At 43.6% G+C, this 22,579-nt stretch overlaps 1 protein-coding gene and 3 non-coding genes across 4 annotated transcripts in view; 2 read left to right on the top strand and 2 right to left on the bottom strand.

Moving 5' to 3' along the window:
- The window catches only part of LOC137335901 (zinc finger protein 850-like), a 44,970-nt gene extending 23,796 nt beyond the window's left edge, over positions 1-21,174 (bottom strand). Inside the window, exons 1-2 of the mRNA XM_068001419.1 lie at positions 21,092-21,174; positions 17,886-18,067 (exon numbers count right to left, since the gene is read on the bottom strand). Of these exons, the coding sequence (XP_067857520.1) occupies positions 17,886-18,067; positions 21,092-21,174 (265 nt within the window). The remainder of the gene's footprint in view (positions 1-17,885; positions 18,068-21,091) is intronic.
- Positions 3,127-3,211, bottom strand: trnak-uuu (transfer RNA lysine (anticodon UUU)). The gene is given in 2 exon segments: positions 3,127-3,162; positions 3,175-3,211. It is a non-coding gene; the product is annotated as a tRNA-Lys (tRNA).
- On the top strand, positions 10,912-10,983 carry trnaw-cca (transfer RNA tryptophan (anticodon CCA)). Its single transcript has one exon. It is a non-coding gene; the product is annotated as a tRNA-Trp (tRNA).
- Positions 17,592-17,664, top strand: trnar-acg (transfer RNA arginine (anticodon ACG)). The gene has a single exon. It is a non-coding gene; the product is annotated as a tRNA-Arg (tRNA).
- Positions 21,175-22,579: the final 1,405 nt, after the last annotated feature.

Raw genomic sequence — 22,579 nt, 5'->3', positions numbered from 1 at the left:
ATCCACTGAGAATTGGAAAATGATGGTTCGGGCCTCCGTTATTTCCTCCCTTGCATCTTGTAACACCCTGTGATACATTTCATCCGGCCCTGGTGATTTATCTACTTTCAAAGATGCTAAACCCCTTAATGCTGCTTCTCTCACTCAGTTTATCGCACCCAATATTTCACACACCTTCTCCTTAACTACAATGTCTGCACCATCCCTCTCTTTTGTGAAGACGGAAGCAAAGTATTCATTAAGAACCAGACCTACATCTTCTGCCTCGACACATAGGTTCATTTTTTGGTCTCTAAAAGGCCCTACCCTTTCCTTCATTTTCCTCTTGCTCTTAATGTATTTATAAAACATCTTTGGATTTTCCTTGATTTTATTTGCCAATATTTTTTGATGCTCTCTCTTTGGTTTCCTAATTTCCTTTTTAATTTCACCCCTGCACTTTTTATACTCCTCTCGGCTTTCTGTATTATTGAGCTCTCGGTGTCTGACATAAGCTTTCCTTTTCTGCCTTATCTTACCCTGTATGCTACTTGACATCAGGAGAAAACATTTCATATTCATTAAATAAGCATCACACATTACAATCTAATCTACTATATTGCTCACTCTGGTTCAGGTTTATATTATGGTTAATAACAGACGAATTGCTGTTCCTTCCCCTTATCGGATTAGAGATTCCAACCAGCCGACTCTGTGGAATGGAATGGCTGATTAGTGTTGCCATGACGACCTGCCTGCAGTCAAGCGACTGTTTGAGTTTCTAACTCAGATTAAACTTCTCTTTCCCATAATACACATTATATCAGACATTTAATGTCAATGTATTTTAGCCATGTTATGTTAATATCTCTAAACCTGCAAAGTGTTCAGATACACAAACCTTTAAAAGTGGGAGGTCAAGTTGATAAAGTGGTTGAAAAATACATGTGATCCTCGGTTTTACAAATAGGGGTATAGAGTACAAAAGGACAGAGGCCATGTAAACCTGTACAAGTTATTGGTTAGGCTGCGGTTAGAATATTGTGTCAAGTTTTGGGGATCTTACACTCGGAAGGATGTCAATGCCATGGAGAGAGTGCAGAAATGATTCACTGAAATGTGAAATATCAGTGACGAGAGACTTTAGATATGAGGAGAGATTAGAGAAATTGGGACTCTTTTCATAGGACAAAGAACGGTAAGGGGAGATCTGAGGGAGGTGTTCAAAAATTGATTATGGGCATTGTCTAAATATGTTAGGTACACTCAATGTCTCCCAAGGTCTGTGTACAGGGGAGGAGCAGATGGGTTTATCTTATCATCTTCGGGTTAAATGTTGTTCTCATCGAGGTGAGCACCCAGTGGCAACACTCTCCAGTCAGGTACAGCACGGGTTAGATACAGACTAAAGACCCTCTGCACTGCACCATCAAACACGCCCAGGGCAGGTACAGCACGCGTTACATATAGAGTAAAGCTCCCTCTACACTGTACCATCAAACCCTCCTCGGGTATGTACAGCACGGGTTAGATACAAAGTAAAGTACCTTCTAAATTGTCCCATCAAACACTCCTGGGGTATGTACAGTACGGGTTAGATACAGAGTAAAGCTCCCTCAGGACTGCCCTATCAATCACACCCAGGATACCGACAGCACAGGTTAGACACAGAGTAATGCTCCCTCTACACTGTTCCATCAAATTCTCCCAAGGCAGGGACAGTACGGGTTAGATAGAGAGTAAAGCTCCCTCTACACTGCCCCGTCAAACACTCTCAGGGCAGGGACAGCCCGGGTTAGATACAGAGTAAAGCTCCCTCCACACCCTCTATGCTGTCCCATCAAACACACACAGACCATAGTGAGCAGGGTTTCTAGGCACTGCAGTGAAGTCAAAAAGAAATGCCATTCAGCACATCTGGTCCTGTCCTTGTCCCTTTAAAGGTGGAGAGCTGGGACATCCTGTCTCAAAACAAATCCCACTTGTTCAAAGTGAGAATCCCAGGGGAAGGGTCAAGATCCAGAGTGTGAAATGCCGGTCTGAAATGCCGGCTTTTTCTAAAGTCATGACGCTGATCAAAGTCTGCATGAAATTTTCTTGCCATTTCTGTCATGACTTGGAAAATATCTGCTGCCTACACTTCAAATGTTGCTAATCTTTAACTGTAGCTCACAGTGTTCGAACAGTCACTGTTATCATTGGCCTTTTATGTATCTTCTTGCACTCCGTTTCCTGAACAACACCAGCTGATCACAGCTTCGTTTTCTTCAAGTTGAATCCCAGTGTGAAAAAATGCACAATTTCAAAGGAGAGTGCGAGAGGAGATAATTGGCTTGGATCAGTGATCTCTTGAGCATTCAGACATTCATTATCTGAAAGAAGCACGGAGATTCTATTTTTGTCTCGATTTATCAGTGTAGAAAAGAAGCAGGGAGTTGAGATCCTTTTGTCCATTCATCCTGCAACATACAAAATCCTTCGCCTCTCAATGCCCAGCATCTTTCTTTCCAACTCCTTGCTCTGCAAGGAAGTCTTGGTTTCATTAATACTCCGTGTTTGCAACAAACATCTAATTCACCTGGCAGATCTCCTTATCTGCGGATCGATGCACTTGTCTTCGGGTGGGTGCAACAAAGGTTCACTAGATTGATTCCTGGGATAAGAGGGTTGTCCTGTGAGGAGAGATTGAGTAGAATGGGCCGATATTCTCTGCAGTTCACAATAATGAGGTGATCTCATTGAAACATATAACATTCTTAGAGGGCTTGACAGGGTACATACTGGGATGTTGTTTCCTCACGCTGGAGAGTCTAGAACTAATGGTTATAATCTCAAGATAAGGGGCCGGCCATTTTGTAGAGAGATTTCTTCACTGAGAGGGTTGTGAATCATTGGAATTCTCCACCCCAGAGGCCTGTGGATGCTGAGCCATTGAATAGATTCAAAACTGAGGTAGATAGATTTTTGGACACAAAAGAACTCAAGGGATATGGGGATAGGTCGGGAAAGTGGAGTTGAGGTCGAAGATCAGCGATGACGTTATCAAATGGCGAAGCAGGCTCCAGGGACTGCATGGCCAACTCTTGCTCCTTTCGCTGATATTGGTCCGCTGGAAAAGCAGATCTTGCCAGCTGTTTTAAAACTTTTAGCCTGAACAGGGACTTGAACCCTGGACCCTCAGATCACTACCTGTTTTAAAAGTCTGATGCTCTACCGACTGAGCTATTCAGGCTCGCTGTCAAATTGGTTTCCATCATACAGATTCATGGTAGGACTCTGAATTATCCTTGTCGCTGTCGAATTTGGGGGAGTATCCCTTTTATCGAATTTTCAGCAACGTGTTGAGGAGAATCCTTGTTCCTGTTGAACATGATGTAAGAAACATGGACAGTGAACTCGTGATTTTGTAGTTCTTCTTGTTTGTACAAAATGTCTTGTCATTCGTTAGCAGCAATTAAAAACAACACTTTACACATTGGCTCAAAAGCTAAACTTGTTCCACACGGGAGCTGGAAAAGGCCTCTCGACATTTCAGCCGATCAACAATTGAAAGCTGAATAATTTCACCCGTCACACCGTGACACCAGGCAGCAGACTTACTTCCCGAATTTTCCCGACACGACACTTCAAACCGTTGAATACCTGCTTCACGGACAGAAGAATTGTGTTTTTGGTTCTTTCGATTTAAAGATGTCGTGCCGGCCGCTTTACCATTTCAGTTGTCGCCAATTGCCCCCTCTCCCTCCTTTTAACAAATAAACTCTCACCTGCTATTGCAAGACGGTCGGCCAGAGGTGCCTCAGTGCCCACATGGGGACATGAAGAAGTCGATGTGTTCTGGAACCGGTTTTACATTGAACTCCAGTCAAAATGTTGAGAAGTTTCAACGACCTTCGATGGCGCTGGAGCTCACAACCCCAGCATTTCTCGAGCGTATAATTATTGTGGAAGTAACGCGCGCTGACCGATTGCACCACTGGAGCCGCGCACGGTCTGTGTCACCAGTGCTCCCATCAAACAGCTTCATCCTCGGTCTATCAATTATCGCTTCCTGATCTTTCCCACACAGAAGCCTCCAACCAAGAGGCGATTCGTTAAACATCCGCAGTGACCGTTAAAAGCCGTGGAATCTGAAACAAAACCCCAGACCATAAGAATTTTAATTATATTGTTATTATTATTAACTTAAGTACAATTATTTTGATGCTACTTTGAGGATTTGGGGAAAGTGGGAGCTGAAACTAAGAAACTCTCTCTGAGCTGTCGTTGATTGAAGAGATGGGCGTCATTTCATTTCAAAACCGAGGCTCGGAACTTTCTGATGGAGAAGTGTGACAGAAGATTGTGGTTAGTGGCAGTTGTCGGGGAGATCCAGAGGAGACGAAGAAAAGTCAAAGTCACAGCTGTGACAGCTCAAGTGATCCGCTTATCTGTAATATTTTAAAAGTAATGTACAGTACAGGACAAACCGATTTAGTATCGGTTATAAAAATATTAAAGTCCAAGGTTCAAAGGCGGATTCGTAAAAAGGGAACGGATTTAACCGCCAGACCGAAATCATTCCACATGAATCTGAAGCGTCTTGGGGAAAACGGCAGTGCGAACTGTTATGTTCGTGTCATGACTTGAAAGACCCTCCAATTACCGACAGTATCTTTGATCGAGTTGTGCAGCAAAACCGCGATTGAAGCCGCTTTGCATTCGTCAAACGTGTCGGTGACGATATTGAGGTTGAAAAGGGTCGATTTCAATTATTTGAAATCTCACCATGTGACCCGAAGATTGATGGCAGAATCGAGTATTTCCTGTAAGTTCTGAATTGAAGGAAAAGGCGCAACAAGCAGGTCGGAGAAATGAAGAGCAGAAAATGTGGATGAAAGTTGCACGAGTGAAAATCCCTGGATGCTGGAAGACTCAGTCCCCAGTGGTGGAGAGGATTGGTATTTCAAGCTGTTTCACAGCTCACACACACACCATTGGCTCATTCAATCACCTTCAACAACTCGATTACATCATCACTTAATCTTCAATACACAAGGAAATACAAACATTTTCTATTCAACTTGTCCGCATAATTTAACCATTTTAGCTCCGGTATAATTCTGGTGAATCTGCGCTGCACCCGCTCCAAGGCCATTATATCCTCCCTGAGGTGTGGTGCCTAGAACTGAATGCAGGACTCGAACTGTGGTCTCATCAGAGTTTATATAACTGTAACATAACTTCCACCCCTTTGAATTCCAGCTCCCTGAAGATAATGGCCAAATTTCCATTAGCCTTTTTAATTATTTTTTTGTAACTGTCCACTGACTTTTCATGATTTCTGCACTTGGACCCGTAAACATCTTTCCTCCTCCACAGTTCCTAGTTTCTCACCAGTTAGAAAATATTCTCATCTATCTTGCTTAGGTCCAAAGTGGATGAACTCACACTTCCCCATATTGAAAGATTGAAGAGCCTACGGCTCTTTCCATAGAAAATAGAAGGCTGAGGGTGACATGAAATAGGACTTTAAGATTATGCAAGGGTTTGAGAAGTCAGAGGTGTTTGCAATTTTGTGGGGTGGAGTCCAAAATTGGGGCCATAAATATAAGATCGTCACATTTAATCCAAAATGGCATTCAAGTGAACCATATTTACAATGAGGCTCGCTACAATGTGCAACTCACTACCACAAGGAATAATTAAGGCGAAAAGCATGGATGCATTTATAGGGAAGCGAGATAAACACAGGGAGGAGAAAGGAATATTCGAGTTTGCTCATTGGGTTAGATGAAGAGGGGTTGGAGGAGGCGCGTCTGCAGCATAAACACCGGCATAGTCTAGTTGGTCCGAATTGTCTGTTTCTGTGATGTACATTCTATGTAATTCTATGTAAGCTCCATCTGCCACAGTTTTACCACTCACTTCATCTATCAATTTCGCTTTGCAACTTTATGCTCCCATCTACATTACTCACTGTGTCACCTAACTTGGTGTCGTCGACAAACTTGGATATATGGCTCTCTATTTCTTCATTTGCCTCATTTATACATATAGTAAAAAGCTGATGCCCCGGTACAGATCCCTGGGGGACACCATTAATCACATCCTGTCAATTTGAGCACAGATCCATTATCCCGACTCTCTGTCTCCTACCTCCAAACCAACTCCCTACCCAGGTCAATAGGTTGCTTTAATTTCCATGTGATCTCATTTCTGTTAACAGTCTCTTATGTGTTCCCTTATCGATTGCCTCTGGAAGTCAATATACATATAATACCCATAGACACTGCATTATCTACCACATTATTACATCTTCAAGAAGTTCAGCTCGTTTTGTTACACTTGACTTACCCTTTACAAATCCATGCCGGCTTCTCTGATCAATTCATATTTATCCAAGTGCTCAGTCACTCTTCCCTAATAGCAGATACTGGTAACTGCCCGACAATAGACGTCAGACTAATAGGTCTATAATTTCCTACTTTATCTCTCCTCCCATTCCTAAATAATGGAATGACATTGGCAATTTTTCAATCCATGGAACAATTCCTGACACAAGAGAGTTTGAACGATCATGACTGAAACATGTACAATTTCCTCACCTACTCCTTTTAATCCCCTGGGATGGTCACCATCAGGTCCTGGAGATTTGTCTATCTTTAATCTAATTATTTTCTCCAATACCATTATTTTACTTGGATTGAATCCCCTTGATTTATTTCTGGGTTCGATGAGGTCGGGGTATAATTCTCGATTCGAGCTTCAGACCCCGGAGAAACCCAAATTTAGCCCTGGAATTTTGATCTTGACATGTGATTCAAACTTTTGTAAAGAGGGAAAAGAAGTCCACAAATTACTCCACCTGAATCTCAAGCGCTTTCGGAAGAAGTTCAGTTCAAACAATCTGGACTTTAAAGGCACCTCAATGACCTACACTTTCATTGAACGAGCTTTCTTTGCAATTGCATTCCGCCTTGAAACCGCTCTGGGCTTTCATCTCACTGAAGCAGAGTGTGTCCGCTTTGTATCTGTGAGCATGTCGGTGACGAGGTTCGCTTTGATTTTGGTCGCTTATAATTTTGAAGATCTCGTCAAGTTCAGGGAAAAGAAACCGAGAATCGAATTGTCCCTGTAAGTGATGAATTGAAGGGATTGGTGCTCGAAGCAGATCTGGAAAATGCGCAGTGCGGTCGATCAGGAGTTCCAAATCCACCCTCTCGCCACTCGGCGATCATATTAACTGAGCTTTATTCTGGCCCAGTGTCACCGCGCTGAAATCGAATATTTCACGGCACGTTTCTCTTAACTTCACAGTTGCTGGTTTAAGAGTGAAGACCGGCTCGTTGGATTTTCACTTCCGCAAGCTTCAACCATTCATTGTGGAAAAGTAAACTGACGGTGGACAGCTGTTATATTAGTCACTGCAGCCTCAAGGTTTAGCTCAGTGAATTACTGGTTTAGCAGGTGGACTCTTCACTTGTCTCGATGGTGCTATTGGTTGGATTGATTCGAGCCCTTATTTTATTTTTCCTGAGGATTCATCGCCTCAATGTTCCAGGGTTTAATGTGTGTTTTGTCTGCAAGAAAATGTACCTTGATCATTGCCGGTTGAGCAGAGCTAATATTCCACCATTTACCCTGTGGACTAAAAAAAAACCTTGTGATCGCAAAGCAGGCACATTAAACCTATAAAGGAATGGAACATTGGCTTCACGGAAATCACAATTCATCTTGACAGACAAGGTCCCGAAAGGCGAATTCGCTGTGACATGGAGATTTCTGTAGTGAGCGAGACCACACTGTTTCTATATTCAGAGAATAAATGTCGCACCCTTTATGTTGGAAAAGCAAAACGGTGGGGATTTTTGTCATAGCCCGATGCCTTTCGTGTTGTATCAATTGTCCATCTTTGCGTTATTTTCATCTTGATCGCATACCTGGTTAGGGCGTTCTTGTGATAAACGGCGACAATTGTCTGTTATTGATAAATTTAACAACGGCTGCACCAGATTCCTGGTGTCATAAACACTGAGCATTTAATCCCACTCTTAAGATACAGTCTGTAAAATGATGACATTTCATCACATGCAAAGCACAAAAATCAAAGCTTCCTACCACTCGCTGTGGAAAGAAGTTTTTACTCATGTCACCTTTGGTTCTTTTGCCAATCACCTTAAATCTATGCCCTTTGGTTCATGTCCCTTCCGCCAATGGGAACAGTTTAACTCTATCTACCCTGTCTAGGCCCTTCATGATTTTGAATATCTCTGTCAAATCTCCTCTCAGCCTTCTCAGTTCCAAGGTGAACAATCCCAGGTTCTCCAGTCTATCCATGTAATTTAAGTCCCTCATTGCTGGAATCATTCTAGTAAATCTCCTCTGCGCCCTCTCAAGGCCTTCACATCCTTCCAAAAGTGCACTGCCCAGAACTGGACCCAATACTCCATTTGTGGCCGAAATAGTATTTTATAAAGGTTCATCATGACTTCCTCTTTATAAAGCCCAGGACCCCGACTGCTTTTTAAACCGCTTTCTCAACCTGCCCTGCCAATTTCAACGATTTGCGCACATGTACCCCCAGATCCCTCTGTTCCTCTCACCCTTTTAGAATTCTGCTCTCTAGTTTATATTGCCTTTCCTCTTTTTTCACACCGAAATGCATCATCTCGCATTTTTCCGCGTTAAACTTCATCTGCCACGTGTCCGCCCATGTCACCAGCATGTCCATATCCTATTCATGTCTATCCACCTCACTGTTCTCTACCCGTCCACGTTTTGTGTCATCTGCAAATATTGATATTGTACCATTTACTCCCAAGCCCAAGTAAATAATATATATCAAGAAAAGACGTTATCGCAGCACCGACTCCTATGGAACACCATTGCCCACCTCCCTCCAGTCCGAAAAACAACCGTTCACCACAACTCTCTGTTTCCTGTCATTTAGCCAGTTCTGTAACCATATTGTTTTTGCCCCCTGTGTTCCATGGGCTGCAATCTTGATCAATAGCCTACCACGTGACACTTGATCAAACGCTTTTTGAAAGTCCATATACACCACGTCAACTGCATTGACCTCATCTACCCTCTCTGTTACCTCATCAAACAACTTTATCAAGTTGGTAAAACACGATTTGCTTTTAACAAATCCGTGCTGGCATTCCCTAATCAATCCACACTCGTCCAAGTGACTGTTCATTCTGTCCCGGATTATCATTTCCAAAACTTTCCCCATCACCGAGGTTAAACTGACTGACCTATAGTTGCTGGGTTTATCTTTACACCCTTTTTTTGAACAAGGTTGTAACCTTTACAATTCTCCAGTCCTCAGGCACCATCCTCATATATCAGGATGTCTGGAAGATTATGGCCAGTACCGCTGCAATTTTCCCCTTTACTTCCCTCAGCATCCTAGGTTGCATCACATCCGGACCAGTTGACTTATCTATTTTAAGTACAGCAAGCCTTTCTAGTACCTCTTCTTTCTCATTTTTTAGCCCATCCAGAATCTTAACTATATCTTACTTTACCTAGAATCTGGCAGCATCTTCTTCCTTGGTAAAGACCAATGCAAAGTAATCATTTAGTACCTCTGCCATGCCCACTGCCTCCATGAGCAGATCTCCTCGATGGTCCCGAATCGTCCCCAACCCTCCTCTTACTACCCGTTTACTGTTAACTTGTCTGTAGAAGACTTTTTGATTCCCTTTTATGTTTTCCGCTTTCTTGTGCTCTCTCTTTGCCCCTCTTATTTCCTTTTTCACTTCCCCTCTGATCTTTCTCTATTGTCTCTGGTTGGCACTTGTGTTATCAACCTGACACCTGTCATACGCTACTTTTTCCCCCTTCATCTTACTCTCTATCTCTCTTATTATCCATGGAGCTCTGGCTTTAGTTCCCCTACCTTTCTATCTCGTTGGAATGTACCTTCTCTCTACCCGAATCATCTTTTTAAAAGCCGCCCACTGTCCAATTATAGTTTTGTCAGACAATGTTGGATTCCAATTTACCGGGGCCAGATCTGTTCTCATCCCACTGAAATTGGCCCTCCTCCAATTGAGTATTTTTACTTTAGAGTTGACAGAGTCCATTTCCATAGCTATTCTAATCCTTATGAAACTGATCGCTGCTCCCTAAATGCTCCCCCACTTGCACTTGCTCCACTTGGCCCGCCTCATTCCTTTGAACCAAGTCCAGCAATGCCTCCTTCCTCAGTGGGCCAGAAACGTACTGGTCGAGAATGTTATCCTGAACACATTTCAAAAATTCTTCCCCTTCTTTGTGCCTTGTATTATTGTTATCTCAGTCTACATGAGGATATTGGAAATCCCCGGTTATTAATACTCTATGGCTTTTGCACCTCTCTGTAATTTCCCTGCAAATTTGCTCCTCTATATCCGTCCCACCAGCTGTTGGCCAATAGAATACACCAAGTAGTGTAATCGCACCTCTATTGTTCCTTAACTCGAACTCAGTACCCAGGAGAAATTCCCTCGTTCCTGAGCACTTTGTATTAAGCAGAAGTTAGCAGCAATCAGTGTTTGTAGTGGGACTGAGAAATGCATGAACAGGCGGCACCCTGTAAAACAGAGCTCCAAGTATCGGTTTAAATAAAGTCCTGAACTGACAGGGCGGAGGGCAGATGAGGATTGAATTAAATCCCAATTCACTTAATCTAAACAAGGTTTAAATAAGTGAATCTGTCAGGAGTGGGATTCCTGAGCTTGTGTGTGAGCTGAAACTGGATTGGTCCCGTTCTGTGAAGAAAGAATGCCAGGCGGCTCCCAGTGAGGGCTCAGGCCGGGACTGGCAGCTCTCCGCTGGGAACGGCTGGATTCGAGAGCGGGGCTCCTGCGCTTTTGCTGTTGCTGCTTCCGCCTCTTCGAGTCCCTGTGGCGGTCGGTACCGATCTCCCTCCTATGGATCCGGATCTAGCTACTTGCTGTAGACCTCGTGGCGCAACGGTAGCGCGTCTGACTCCAGATCAGAATGATGCGTGTTCGAATCATGTCGGGGTCATTGCATTTTCGCAACGTTTCAGTGTCACTCTGTTTTATCGCGGGGCAGTCTTTCAGGGATGGTCTGTTCACTGTATGTAAAATAATATTTATCACAGAATGAACACACCACAGAAGGAGGCTATTCGACCCATCAATTCCTTACCTGCCTTTTGTAAGAACAATCCCATTGGTCCCATTCCCCGTCCCTTTCCCCGTGGCCCTGCATTTTCCCCTTCAAGTATTTATCAAATTCTTTTTGAAAGCCACGATTGAATCTGCTTCCACGACCCTTTCAGGAAGCGCATTCCAGATCATAACTATTCGCTGGGTAAAAAAGATTTTCCTCATGTCGCCTTTGGTTCTTTTGCCAATCACCTCAAATCTGTGTCCTCTTGTTCCCGACACTTCCGTCAATAGGAACAGCTTCTCTTTATTAACATTATCTGAACCCTTTATGACTTTGAACACTTCCATCAAATCTCCTCTGAACCCTCTCTGTTCTAAGCAGAACAACCCCAGCACGGCGTAAATGCGGTCAATTAGCTCCAATGTATTTATTTGGGCATTAAACAAAACGTGAAAGACTGGCAAGGCGATTTGCGAACAAAGCTCGTTGCTTTAAGACAATAAATCTAATCGCTGTGTGGGCGCTGGGTTCCAATCCGACTACTGATAGAATTTCTGGCAATGTTCATTTTGACCTGTTCGCAGAAAACCCGCTTGTAGTGCGATGGAGCAGATGATGTGAAAGAAGCTGAAAGTGAAAGTGCAGATATTAGTTTGATCACAGTGACTGGACACGTTTCCACAGGTAAGGGCCTCAAACACTGAAGATTCTTTCCAGCAGAGTGGGACAGGTGATCAAAGTGACCGGACTCGAGCGGCGCAATCAGTCAGTGCGCGGTCCTTATATGACAGGTCATGATCGGGAAATGGAGAGATTGTTAATTCGAGTCTCAGCTAAGTCAAACAATCCTTTTGCTTGTGAACATTTCGACCAGAGTTGAAGGTACAATTGGTGTGCTCCAAAATGCATCTACTTATTTGAATTGACATGTGGTTCCTCCGGACTACTCTGTTGCAAAGTTTAGTATTTTTTTATTCGTTCATGGGATGTGGGCGTCGCTGGCGAGGCCGGCATTTATTGCCAATTCCTAATTGCCCTTGAGAAGGCGGTGGTGAGCCGCCTTCTTGAACCGCTGCAGTCCATGTGGTGACGGGTCTCCCACAGTGCTGTTAGGAAGGGAGTTCCAGGATTTTGACCCTGCGACGATGAAGGAACGGCGATATATTTCCAAGTCGGGATGGTGTGTGACTTGGAGGGGAACGTGCAGGTGGGGTTGTTCCCATGTGCCTGCTGCTGTAGTCCTTCTAGGTGGTAGAGGTCGCGGGTTTGGGAGGTGCTGTCGAAGAAGCCTTGGCGAGTTGCTGCAGTGCATCCTGTGGATGGGACACACTGCAGCCACAGTGCGCCAGTGGTGAAGGGAGTGAATGTTAAGTGTGGTGGATGGGGTGCCAATCAAGCGGGCTGCTTTATCTTGGATGGTGTAGAGCTTCTTGAGTGTTGTTAGAGCTGCACTCATCCAAGCAAATGGAGAGTATTCCATCACACTCCTGACTTGTGCCTTGTAGATGGTGGAAAGGCTTTGGGGAGTCAGGAGGTGAGTCACTCGCCGCAGAATACCCAGCCTCTGACCTGCTCTCGTAGCCACAGTATTTATATGGCTGGTCCAGTTAAGTTTCTGGTCAATGGTGACCCCCAGAATGTTGATGGTGGGGGATTCGGCGATGGTAATGCCGTTGAATGTCAAGGGGAGGTGCTTAGACTCTCTCTTGTTGGAGATGGTCATTGCCTGGCATTTGTCTGGTGCGAATGTTACTTGCCAGTTTTGAGCCCAAGCCTGGATGTTGTCCATGTCTTGCTGCATGCGGGCTCGGACTGCTTCATTATTTGAGGGGTTGCAAATGGAACTGAACACTGTGCATTCATCAGCGAACATCCCCATTTCTGACCTTATGATGGAGGGAAGGTCATTGATGTTGCAGCTGAAGATGGTTGGGCCTAGGACACTGCCTTGAGGAACTCCTGCAGCAATGTCCTGGGGCTGAGATGATTGGCCTCCAACAACCACTACCATCTTCTTTTGCGCTCGGTATGACTCCAGCCTTTGGAGAGTTTTCCCCCTGATTCCCATTGACTTCAATTTTACTCGGGCTCCTTGGTGCCACACTCGGTCAAATGCCGCCTTAATGTCAAGGGCAGTCACTCTCACCTCACCTCTGGAATTCAGCTCTTTTGTCCATGTTTGGGCCAAGGCTGTAATGAGGTCTGGAGCCGAGTGGTCCTGGCGGAACCCAAACTGAGCATCGTTGAACAGGTTATTGGTGAGTAAGTGCCGCTTGATAGCACTGTCGACGACACATTCCATCACTTTGCTGATGATTGAGAGTAGACTGATGGGGCGATAATTGACCGGATTGGATTTGTCCTGCTTTTTGTGGACAGGACATACCTGGGAAATTTTCCACAATGTTGGGTAGATGACAGTGTTGTAGCTGTACTGGAACAGCTTGGCTCGAGGCGCAGCTAGTTCTGGAGCACAAATATTCAGCACTACAGCTGGGATGTTGTCAGGGCCCATAGCCTTTGCTGTATCCAGTGCACTCAGCCGTTTCTTGATATCACGTGGAGTGAATCGAATTGGCTGAAGACTGGCTTCCGTGATGGTGTGGATATCGGGAGGAGGCCGAGATGGATCATCCACTTGACACTTCTGGCTGAAGATGGTTGCAAATGCTGCAGCCTTGTCTTTTGCACTCACGTGCTGGACTCCGCCATCATTGAGGATGGGGATGTTTGCAGAGCCTCCTCCTCCCGTTGGTTGTTTAATTGTCCACCACCATTCAAGACTGGATGTGGCAGGACTGCAGAGCTTTGATCTGATCCGCTGGTTGTGGAATCGCTTAGCTCTGTCTATAGCATGTTGCTTCCGCTGCTTAGCACGTATCTAGTCCTGAGTTGTAGCTTCACCAGGTTGGCACCTCATTTTTAGGTACGCCTGGTGCTGCTCTTGGCATGCTCTTCTACACTCCTCATTGAACCAAGGTTGATCTCCTGGCTTGTTGGTAATGATAGAGTGAGGAATATGCCGGGCCATGAGGTTACAGATTGTGCTGGAATACAAATCTGCTGCTGCGGATGGCCCACAGCGCCTCATGGATGCCCACTTTTGAGCTGCCAGATCTGTTCTGAATCTATCCCATTTAGCACGGTGGTAGTGCCACACAACATGTTGGATGGTCTCCTCAGTTCGAAGACGGGACTTGGTCTCCACAAGGACTGTGCGGTTGTCACTCCTACCAATACTGTCATGGACAGATGCATTTGCGACAGGTGGATTGGTGAGGACGAAGTCAAGTAAGTTGTTCACAGGAGGGAGGCTACGGTTTTGGAGACTCAAACTATGATTTTGATCCATCTATAAATCTTGGGATCAAACTGGAGCTTCAAACCAGCACCTTTGACCGCTCAGCCAGGATACTTTCCATCCTGCACTGCAGGAGTAGTTTTACAAGAATAGAATTACAGCAAACAAGAATTCTACCCCTCAAGCACCAATGCTCGCACGGCAGCAGGATGCACGTGTCCAGTTCGAAACCTGTCTGAAGGAACATGCAGTCTGACAGAGCCGGAAGTCCAGCAGATTGACTTTCGGTCTGAGCAGAGGATGAGTCTCCTCCTTGAGAGTGTTTCGCCAATCCAGCTCAGAGTGGATTTAGAATAATAAATTCGGGTGTGACTGGAGCCACTTGTGTGAGATGAAGTGTCGGGGGCAGTTTCACATCCTTGACGGACATTAATGATCCTGTTGCGGTTTTGCTGCAAAATTTCACTTCCCAGCTCCCGAAACTAAAATTCAACTCTGGTGGGACTCGAACCCACAATCTTTGAATATCTCCTCCAATTATTAAGTAGAAGTCCAACACGCTATCCATTGCGCCACAACGTCAGTTATGCAGTACGTGGGAGAGCGGGGATCCTGTGCTCTGGTTGAGGCGGTCATGCTGCTCCTCCTTCCGCCTATCACATTCCGAGAGCCGCGGCGGCAGTCTGCACGGATCACCCTCCAATGGATCCGGCTCCAGCCGCTTGTTGTGGGCCTGGTGCAAGAACAGTCGCGTCTGCCTCCACATCAGAAGGATGCGTGTTTTGAACCAGGTTGAAATCACAGCATTTTCACTGTGGCTCAGGGTCCTGCTGATAGATTTTGGATCAGGACAGTGTTTTAGTGATGGGATGTTCAGTGTTTGTGCAACAATATCAAAATTAAGTTTGAGACATTAATGAGCTTTTTTCTGTTACTTTCTGTTTGCACCCTCTCCAGTTTTATGTCGAAACAGTTAACAATGTTTAAGGGATGTGGTGTGCAGCGTTTGTGGAATCAGTGTAATTAAATTTGATACTTTCATCTATTCTTTCTCTAACCCAGACTCTGATCATTAGATTTGTAGCTTCACCCTGTTTAGAATAGGTTACTCAGTGATATAAATAAAAAAGTTACAACCCCGAAACCTCAGCGGGTATATTTGTTCCAATGCTTTGTGATGGTCTCGATTTTCATTCAAATTTTCAATCAGCAAATCCCAACGGGTGCTTTGGAATTGACAAACTAATTTATTATTTGGCTGGTTCCTGGAAATTATCCAGTGGGGATTTCCTTACCTGTACAGATATAGAAATAAATACATTCCATCATTTCACAAATGACAGTTGTGTAAATAAATATATCTCGATATCCAACATGGGAAAGCAGCTCTTCATGTTCTTAAACAAATTTCCTCATTATATTTTATTAATCCACTTACGTTTCAATGTAGAACATATATTCAGAGTATCCCTCTAAACTTAAAGAATGGTAAAACAATTGCAGGTTTTACAAACACATAACATGCGATCGTATAAGTAAGATTAAGGCCGACTTTGTGAAATTTGTATTCGAATTGTCTTTATGATGGTGCGAAACATATTTCTAGATGTCCGTCCCCAACTTAACAGAGAACCTAAGATGAAAACCAAAAGGATTTTTCAAAAACTATTTGGAGCGATTTGATCGGTTCCACTTCTCCTTTCTTTAATTGTTACCTTTTGATAATTGTTCATCTTGATCCGTTTGCTTCATTTTTTTCAGTCATTTATGGTGAATTTCTATCCGTTAACGATCTTAAATATGTGATTTGTTTGTTCCCTCCATCTTGACTTGTGATTTGTTGACCTTCAGGTAAAAGTCTGAAGCAGAAATGTGTTTATATTCAGGAGTGACTCTGAAGTGTGAGACCGAGAGGTGATGCCGGATGTGTGACCGGGAGAACAACTGCTGGAGGCACCCCGTGTGGCATTGCACATGGTAAGTCGGATGACAATGTTTTATATTGACTGAACGGCTATGTGTATAACACATAACGGATTTTACTGCTGCTTTAACTCCACAAAGTATAATCACCATAAATGATCAAAGTCTCAGATCAGTTAGAATTGAATTGCTGTTGGTGAGGGGAGTTTGCACATTGGAAGGAGTTTATACATTGACAGCTCCAGGAAAACCTGCAAACCTCCCTCGCCTGTCGGTGACGTCACGATGAGACGTCTACGTTCCTTTGCGCTTCTGGACTTCTGAAGTGTGATTGAACCTTACCAAAAGTTTCCTATAATTAGTAAGGAAGGAAGCTATCAGTGTAAATGGGAGATCGAAACGTGGATGTTTCACTGGGTACCATGGGAACCGGATACACTGCTCATTCCAGTTATTTGTCCAGCAGGAAACATAAATCATTCTCTTCAACTGTACTCGCCCGAAGGAAAAGGAAACAAACAAAACTGCTCAGTTCTTTGTTTAAGCTTCTTCTGCTGGTTAAGGTTCACTCACCGAGAAAGTGACAGAGAGAGAGACTGAGAGATTGGATTGGCTTTTTCACTTTGTAATCGATTATACTTTGTACTTATTGCAAGAGACGGTTCCATCCCAATTGTCATGTGCCTGATATTCTCATTAATACTAAGATGTGTTCAAAATGAGTTTCTACTAATTTTACAAAAGTTGAACAGCGAAAACTGCTCTGAAACGAGTATCGCTTCGCAACTTTTAATGGAGATGGGTTGCTGGTTGTAACTAAAGTAGTTTGTAAAATCAGCCCTCTGAAGCAGTATCCTCGAAACGTGTTTTGGAGACATTGTATGAGAGGTCCATCTGTACAATGAAGGAGCACTTCCGCACTGCAGTTCTGGAATCCTTTCCTTGTTGACTCCGAAACGAATACAAATATTATTTTTTAAAATGTTATTTCGTTGCTTAACTCACAAATTGGGCAAATATCACATCGGAGGCTGAAGTCAATAAAGGACCCGACGAAACAGGCACTTTGAGCAGCGAAGCCACGGGGCCAAATTAAGCTGCAAATTCACCATCTCCTCTCACTGATACCTGTCAGACACTCGCCACTGTGTGTTGGAGTTTGAGGCCGTTTGGTTCATTTCTGTTTCTCTTGTCTGTTTCGCTGTGTTCATCTCTGTGTCAACCTGTCGGTAGATTTAATGAAAAATTAAATAAAATACACTAACGGTCATCACATGGGCCAGTGGCGCATTGGATAACGCGTCTGACTACGGATCAGAAGATTGCAGGTTCGACTCCTACCTGGCTCAGGTTCATGCAATTTTATCGCTGACACTGGGGAACAAAGAATCAAATTTCGTAACAAGATATTGTTTATGGTGAAGCAGCAAAGAAAACATTCCATCTTGAAAGATTTAGGTTCAATTACAAAAAGAAACTGTGACCACAACGTTTTCCAACAAGCCGCCTTTTAGTTTGATGTCAGACACACGAACATTGCAGCACGAGGTGGAGACACCGCGCTGATGACCTTCAGGTGTATCCGGGCCGTTCAGACACTTCGTGTGACACAAGAGCTTTCCAATCCCCGATAGCTCCTGGACGCCGAGACGTTCGTTAAAAGCAGCATTCACCGACAGGACCGCTATTCCGCTCCCTTTGCCGGTCTGCAGGAAATCCGATGCTGAAAATACAAAGTAGGACGGACAGTATCTGGAGAACAGTTAAACTTTCAGTGTTTAGACTTTGGTGAGAACTATAAACAGGACTTTGGAAACAGATAAACTGGGTGTGGAGTAGGAGTGCGCTGTTCTTTTTTAACTGTTGGAGTGTAGATATGAGTGTGATGTTTATATATAAACTATGGGTGTGTATATATGTGTGCGATGCTTATGTATGAACTGTGGGTGCGTATATATGAGTGCGATGTTTATATATGAACTGTGGGTCTGTATATATGAGTGCGATGTTTATATATGAACTATGGGTGTGTATATATGAGTGCGATGTTTATATATGAAATATGGGTGTGTATATATGAGTGCGATGTTTAGATATGAACTGTGGGTCTGTATATTTGAGTGTGATATTTATATATGAACTGGGTGTGTATATATGAGTGCGATGTTTATATATGAAATATGGGTGTGTATATATGAGTGCGATGTTTATATATGAACCGTGGCTGAGTATTTCTGAATGCGATGTTTACATAGGAACTCTGGTCTGTATATATGAGTGCGATGTTTATATATGAACTATGGGTGTGCATATATGAGTGCTATGTTTATATATGAAATATGGGTGTGTATATATGAGTGCGATGTTTATATATGAACTGTGGGTGTGTATATATGAGTGCGATGTTTATATATGAAATATGGGTGTGTATATATGAGTGCGATGTTTATATATGAACTGTGGCTGAGTATTTCTGAGTGCGATGTTTACATAGGAACTGTGGTCTGTATATATGAGTGCTATGTTTATATATGAAATATGGGTGTGTATATATGAGTGCGATATTTATATATGAACTGTGGGTGTGTATATATGAGTGCGATGTTTATATGTGAACTATGGGTGTGTATATATGAGTGCGATGTTTATATGTGAACTGTGGGTGTGTATATATGAGTGCGATGTTTATATGTGAACTGTGGGTGTGTATATATGAGTGCGATGTTTATATGTGAACTATGGGTGTGTATATATATGAGTGCGATGTTTATATATGAACTGTGGGTGTGTATATATGAGTGCGATGTTTATATATGAACTATGGGTGTGTATATATGAGTGCGATGTTTATATATGAACTGTGGGTGTGTATATATGAGTGCGATGTTTATATATGAACTATGGGTGTGTATATATGAGTGCGATGTTTATATATGAACTGTGGGTGTGTATATATGAGTGCGATGTTTATACATGAAGTGCGGAATGACCGGGAGGGGCAATTCCCCCTGGGTTTATATGTTCTTCCAACATAAGGACACAAAGATCAATTAACAGTGGGGTGGAAATAGCTCATTTGGGAGGGCATTTGACGAAAGGGCTAAAGATCTCGGGATTCGGCAGTTTGAGTTATTTAATTTCTGCTTCTTTGAATCCTAGAATGGTTACAGCACGGAAGGAGGCCATTCGGCCCATCGAGTCCATGCCGGAACTCTGCAAGAGCAATCCAGCTCGTCACACTCCCCCGCAGTTTACCCGTAGCCCTGCATTTTTTTCCCTTCAATTACTTATCCAATTGCCTTTTGAAAGCCACGATTGAATCTGCCTCCAGCACTCACTCAGGCAGTGAATTCCAGATCTTAACCACTCGCTGTGTAACAGCGTTTTTCCTCATGTCGACTTTCATTCTTTTGCAATCACCATAAATCTTTGTCCTCTGGTTATTGAACCTTCCGCCTATGGGAGCAGTTTCTCTCTATCTACTCTGTCTAGACCCTTCGTGATTTTAAATACATCGATGAAATCTCCTCTCAACATTCTCTGCTCCAAGGACAACAACCACAGCTTCTCCAGTCTATCCACGTAACTGAAGTCCTACATCCCTGGAACAATTCTAATCAATCTTTTCTGCACCCTCTCTAAAGCCTTCACTCCCGTCCCAAAGTGCGGTGCCGAGAACTGGACACAATACTGCAGTTGTGGCCGAACCAGTGTTTTGTAAAAACTCATCGTAACTTCCTTGTTTTTGTTCTCTTTGCCTCAATTTGTAAAGCACAGGATCCCATATGCTTTTTTAAACCGTTTTCTCAATCTGCCCTGCCACCTTTAAAGATTTGTTCACACATACCCCCAGATTTCTCGGTTCCTGCAGCTCCTTTCGAATTAAGCCCTTTAGTTTAATTCGCCTCTCCTCGTTTTTCCTACCAAAATGTATCGCTTCGCTTTTCTCCGCGTTAAATTTGATCTGCCATTTGTCCGCCCATTCCACCAGCCTGTCTTTGTCATATCACTATCCTCTTCACTGTTCATTACACTTTCAAGCTTTGTGTCATCTGCAAATTTTGAAATTGTGCCCTGTGCACCAAAGTCCAATTCATTAATATATATCAAGAAATGCAGTGGTCCTAGTACCGACCCGTGAGGAACACGACTGTACACCTCCCTCCAGTCTGATGAACAACCGTTCACCACTGCTCTCTGTTTCCTGTCACTTCGCCAATTTCGTACTGCCACTGCCCCTTTTATTCCATGGGCTTCAACTTTGATGACAAGCCTATTATGCAACACTTTATCAAACATCTTTTGCTAGTCCAGATATACCATGTCAACCACATTGCCCTCATCGAATCTCTCTTACCTCAACAAAAAACTCAATCAAGTTAGTTAAACATGACTTGCCTTCAACAAATCCGTACTGGCTTTCCTTAATAAATCCACACTTGTCCATTGGCGAATAACTTTGTCTCGGATTATCGTATCTAAAAGTTTCCCCTTCACGGATGTTAAACTGACTGACCTGTAGTTCCTGGGTTTATCCATACATGCCTTTTTGAACAAGGGAGTAATTCTCCAGTCCTCAGGCACTACCCCCGTATCTAAGGATGATTGGAAGATTATGGCCAGTACCTCCACAATTTCCACCCTTCATTCCCTCAGCAAACTAGGATGCATCCCATCCGGACCAGGTGACTGATCTACTTTAAATACAGCTGGCCTCCCTAATAGCTCCTCTTTATTAATTTATATCCCATCTCGTATCTCAACTACTTCTTTTACTGTAACTTGGCAGCATCTTCTTCCTTGGTAAAGACAAATGCAACGTACTCACTTAGTACCACAGCCATGCCCTTTGCCTCCATGCGTAGCTCTCCTTTTTAGTCCCTAATCGGTCCCACCCCTCCTCTTCCAACCCGTTTACTGTTCATGTGCCAAAAGAAGACTTTTGGATTCCCTTTTATGTTAACCACCAGGATATACTCATAATCTCTCCATGCCCCTTTTTTCCCTTTTCACTTCCCCTCTGAACTCTCTACATTCAGCCCGGTTCTCACTTGTATTATCAATCTGACATCTGTCCTACGCCTCTTTTTTCTGTTTCACCTTACTCTCTATCTCTTTCGTCATCCAGGGAGCTCTGGCTTTATTTGCCCGACCTTTCCCCCTCGTGCGAATGTACCTGGACTGTACCTGAACCATCACTTCTTTCAAGGCCGCCCATTGTTCAATTACAGTTTTCCATGTCAATCTTTGATTCCAATTTACCCTGGCCAGATGCGTTCTCAACCCATTGAAATTGGCCCTCCTCAATTAACTAATTTTACTCGAGATTGCTCCTTGTTCTTTTCCATAAACCTTATCGATTCTAAACCTTATGATACTATGATCGCTGTTCCCTAAATGTTCCCCCATTGACATTTGCTCCACTTGGCCCACCTCATTCCCCAGAACCAGATTTAGGTCCATTCTTGCGTTTATTTACAGTGAAATTTTATATCCGCCACTGGAGGATTGGGGATGGAATAGAAAGGAATCACGTTTGGGAAAAATTTCGATCATATTCCTTTAGCTTTTATTTCTCTATTCCCCTCTGCCTTTTTCTCTTGGTTTTGTCTCCCCCGGTTCCAGGTGACCATTGGATTTGATGCATTTGCCCTAAACTGTTGTCTTTTCCAGATCTCGTGGCGGTCAGACCCGCTCTGTCTGTCTGTTACTGCTTCTGACCATTAATGGGAACAGGCCGCGAGTTAAACGTTTATCTGCAAACCAGAGGAAGACAAATAAAAAGAAAGAGCTGTTTTTTTTCCGCCCCAGGGGCAAAGATGCAATGAATGTTAACCAGAAAAATTCCCTTGACTCGGAGTGTGGATTTGCTTGTAAAGGTTGGATTTTAAGACTTGCAAAAAACGGAAACGAATCCAGTGAGCTTCTCATGGCCCGTACGGGGATCAAACCCGTGATTAGGACTAACCAAGTGAACTAACGACCCTTTCTAATACTCCGCTATTGATCTGAATTATGTTTTGTACCTGCACGCTCGTTGGCAGTGGTTTATGTACATGGACCCTTAAATTTGTCTACTCCTCCACAATTCCTAGCTTCTCGCCATTTAGAAAATACTCTGATCTATCTTTCTTGGGACCAAAGTGGATGACCTCGCACTTTCCCACATTGAACTCTATTTGCCGCAGTTTTGCCCACTCTCTTAATCTACCAACGCCACTTTTCAACTTCCTGCTTGCATCCACATTACTTATTGTGTCACAG

Source organism: Heptranchias perlo, chromosome 20 (assembly GCF_035084215.1).
Source record: "Heptranchias perlo isolate sHepPer1 chromosome 20, sHepPer1.hap1, whole genome shotgun sequence".
In the NCBI taxonomy this organism is placed as follows: domain Eukaryota; kingdom Metazoa; phylum Chordata; class Chondrichthyes; order Hexanchiformes; family Hexanchidae; genus Heptranchias; species Heptranchias perlo.
The sequence above is the reverse complement of the archived record's forward strand: the minus strand, read 5'-3'. Positions and strand labels throughout refer to the sequence as shown.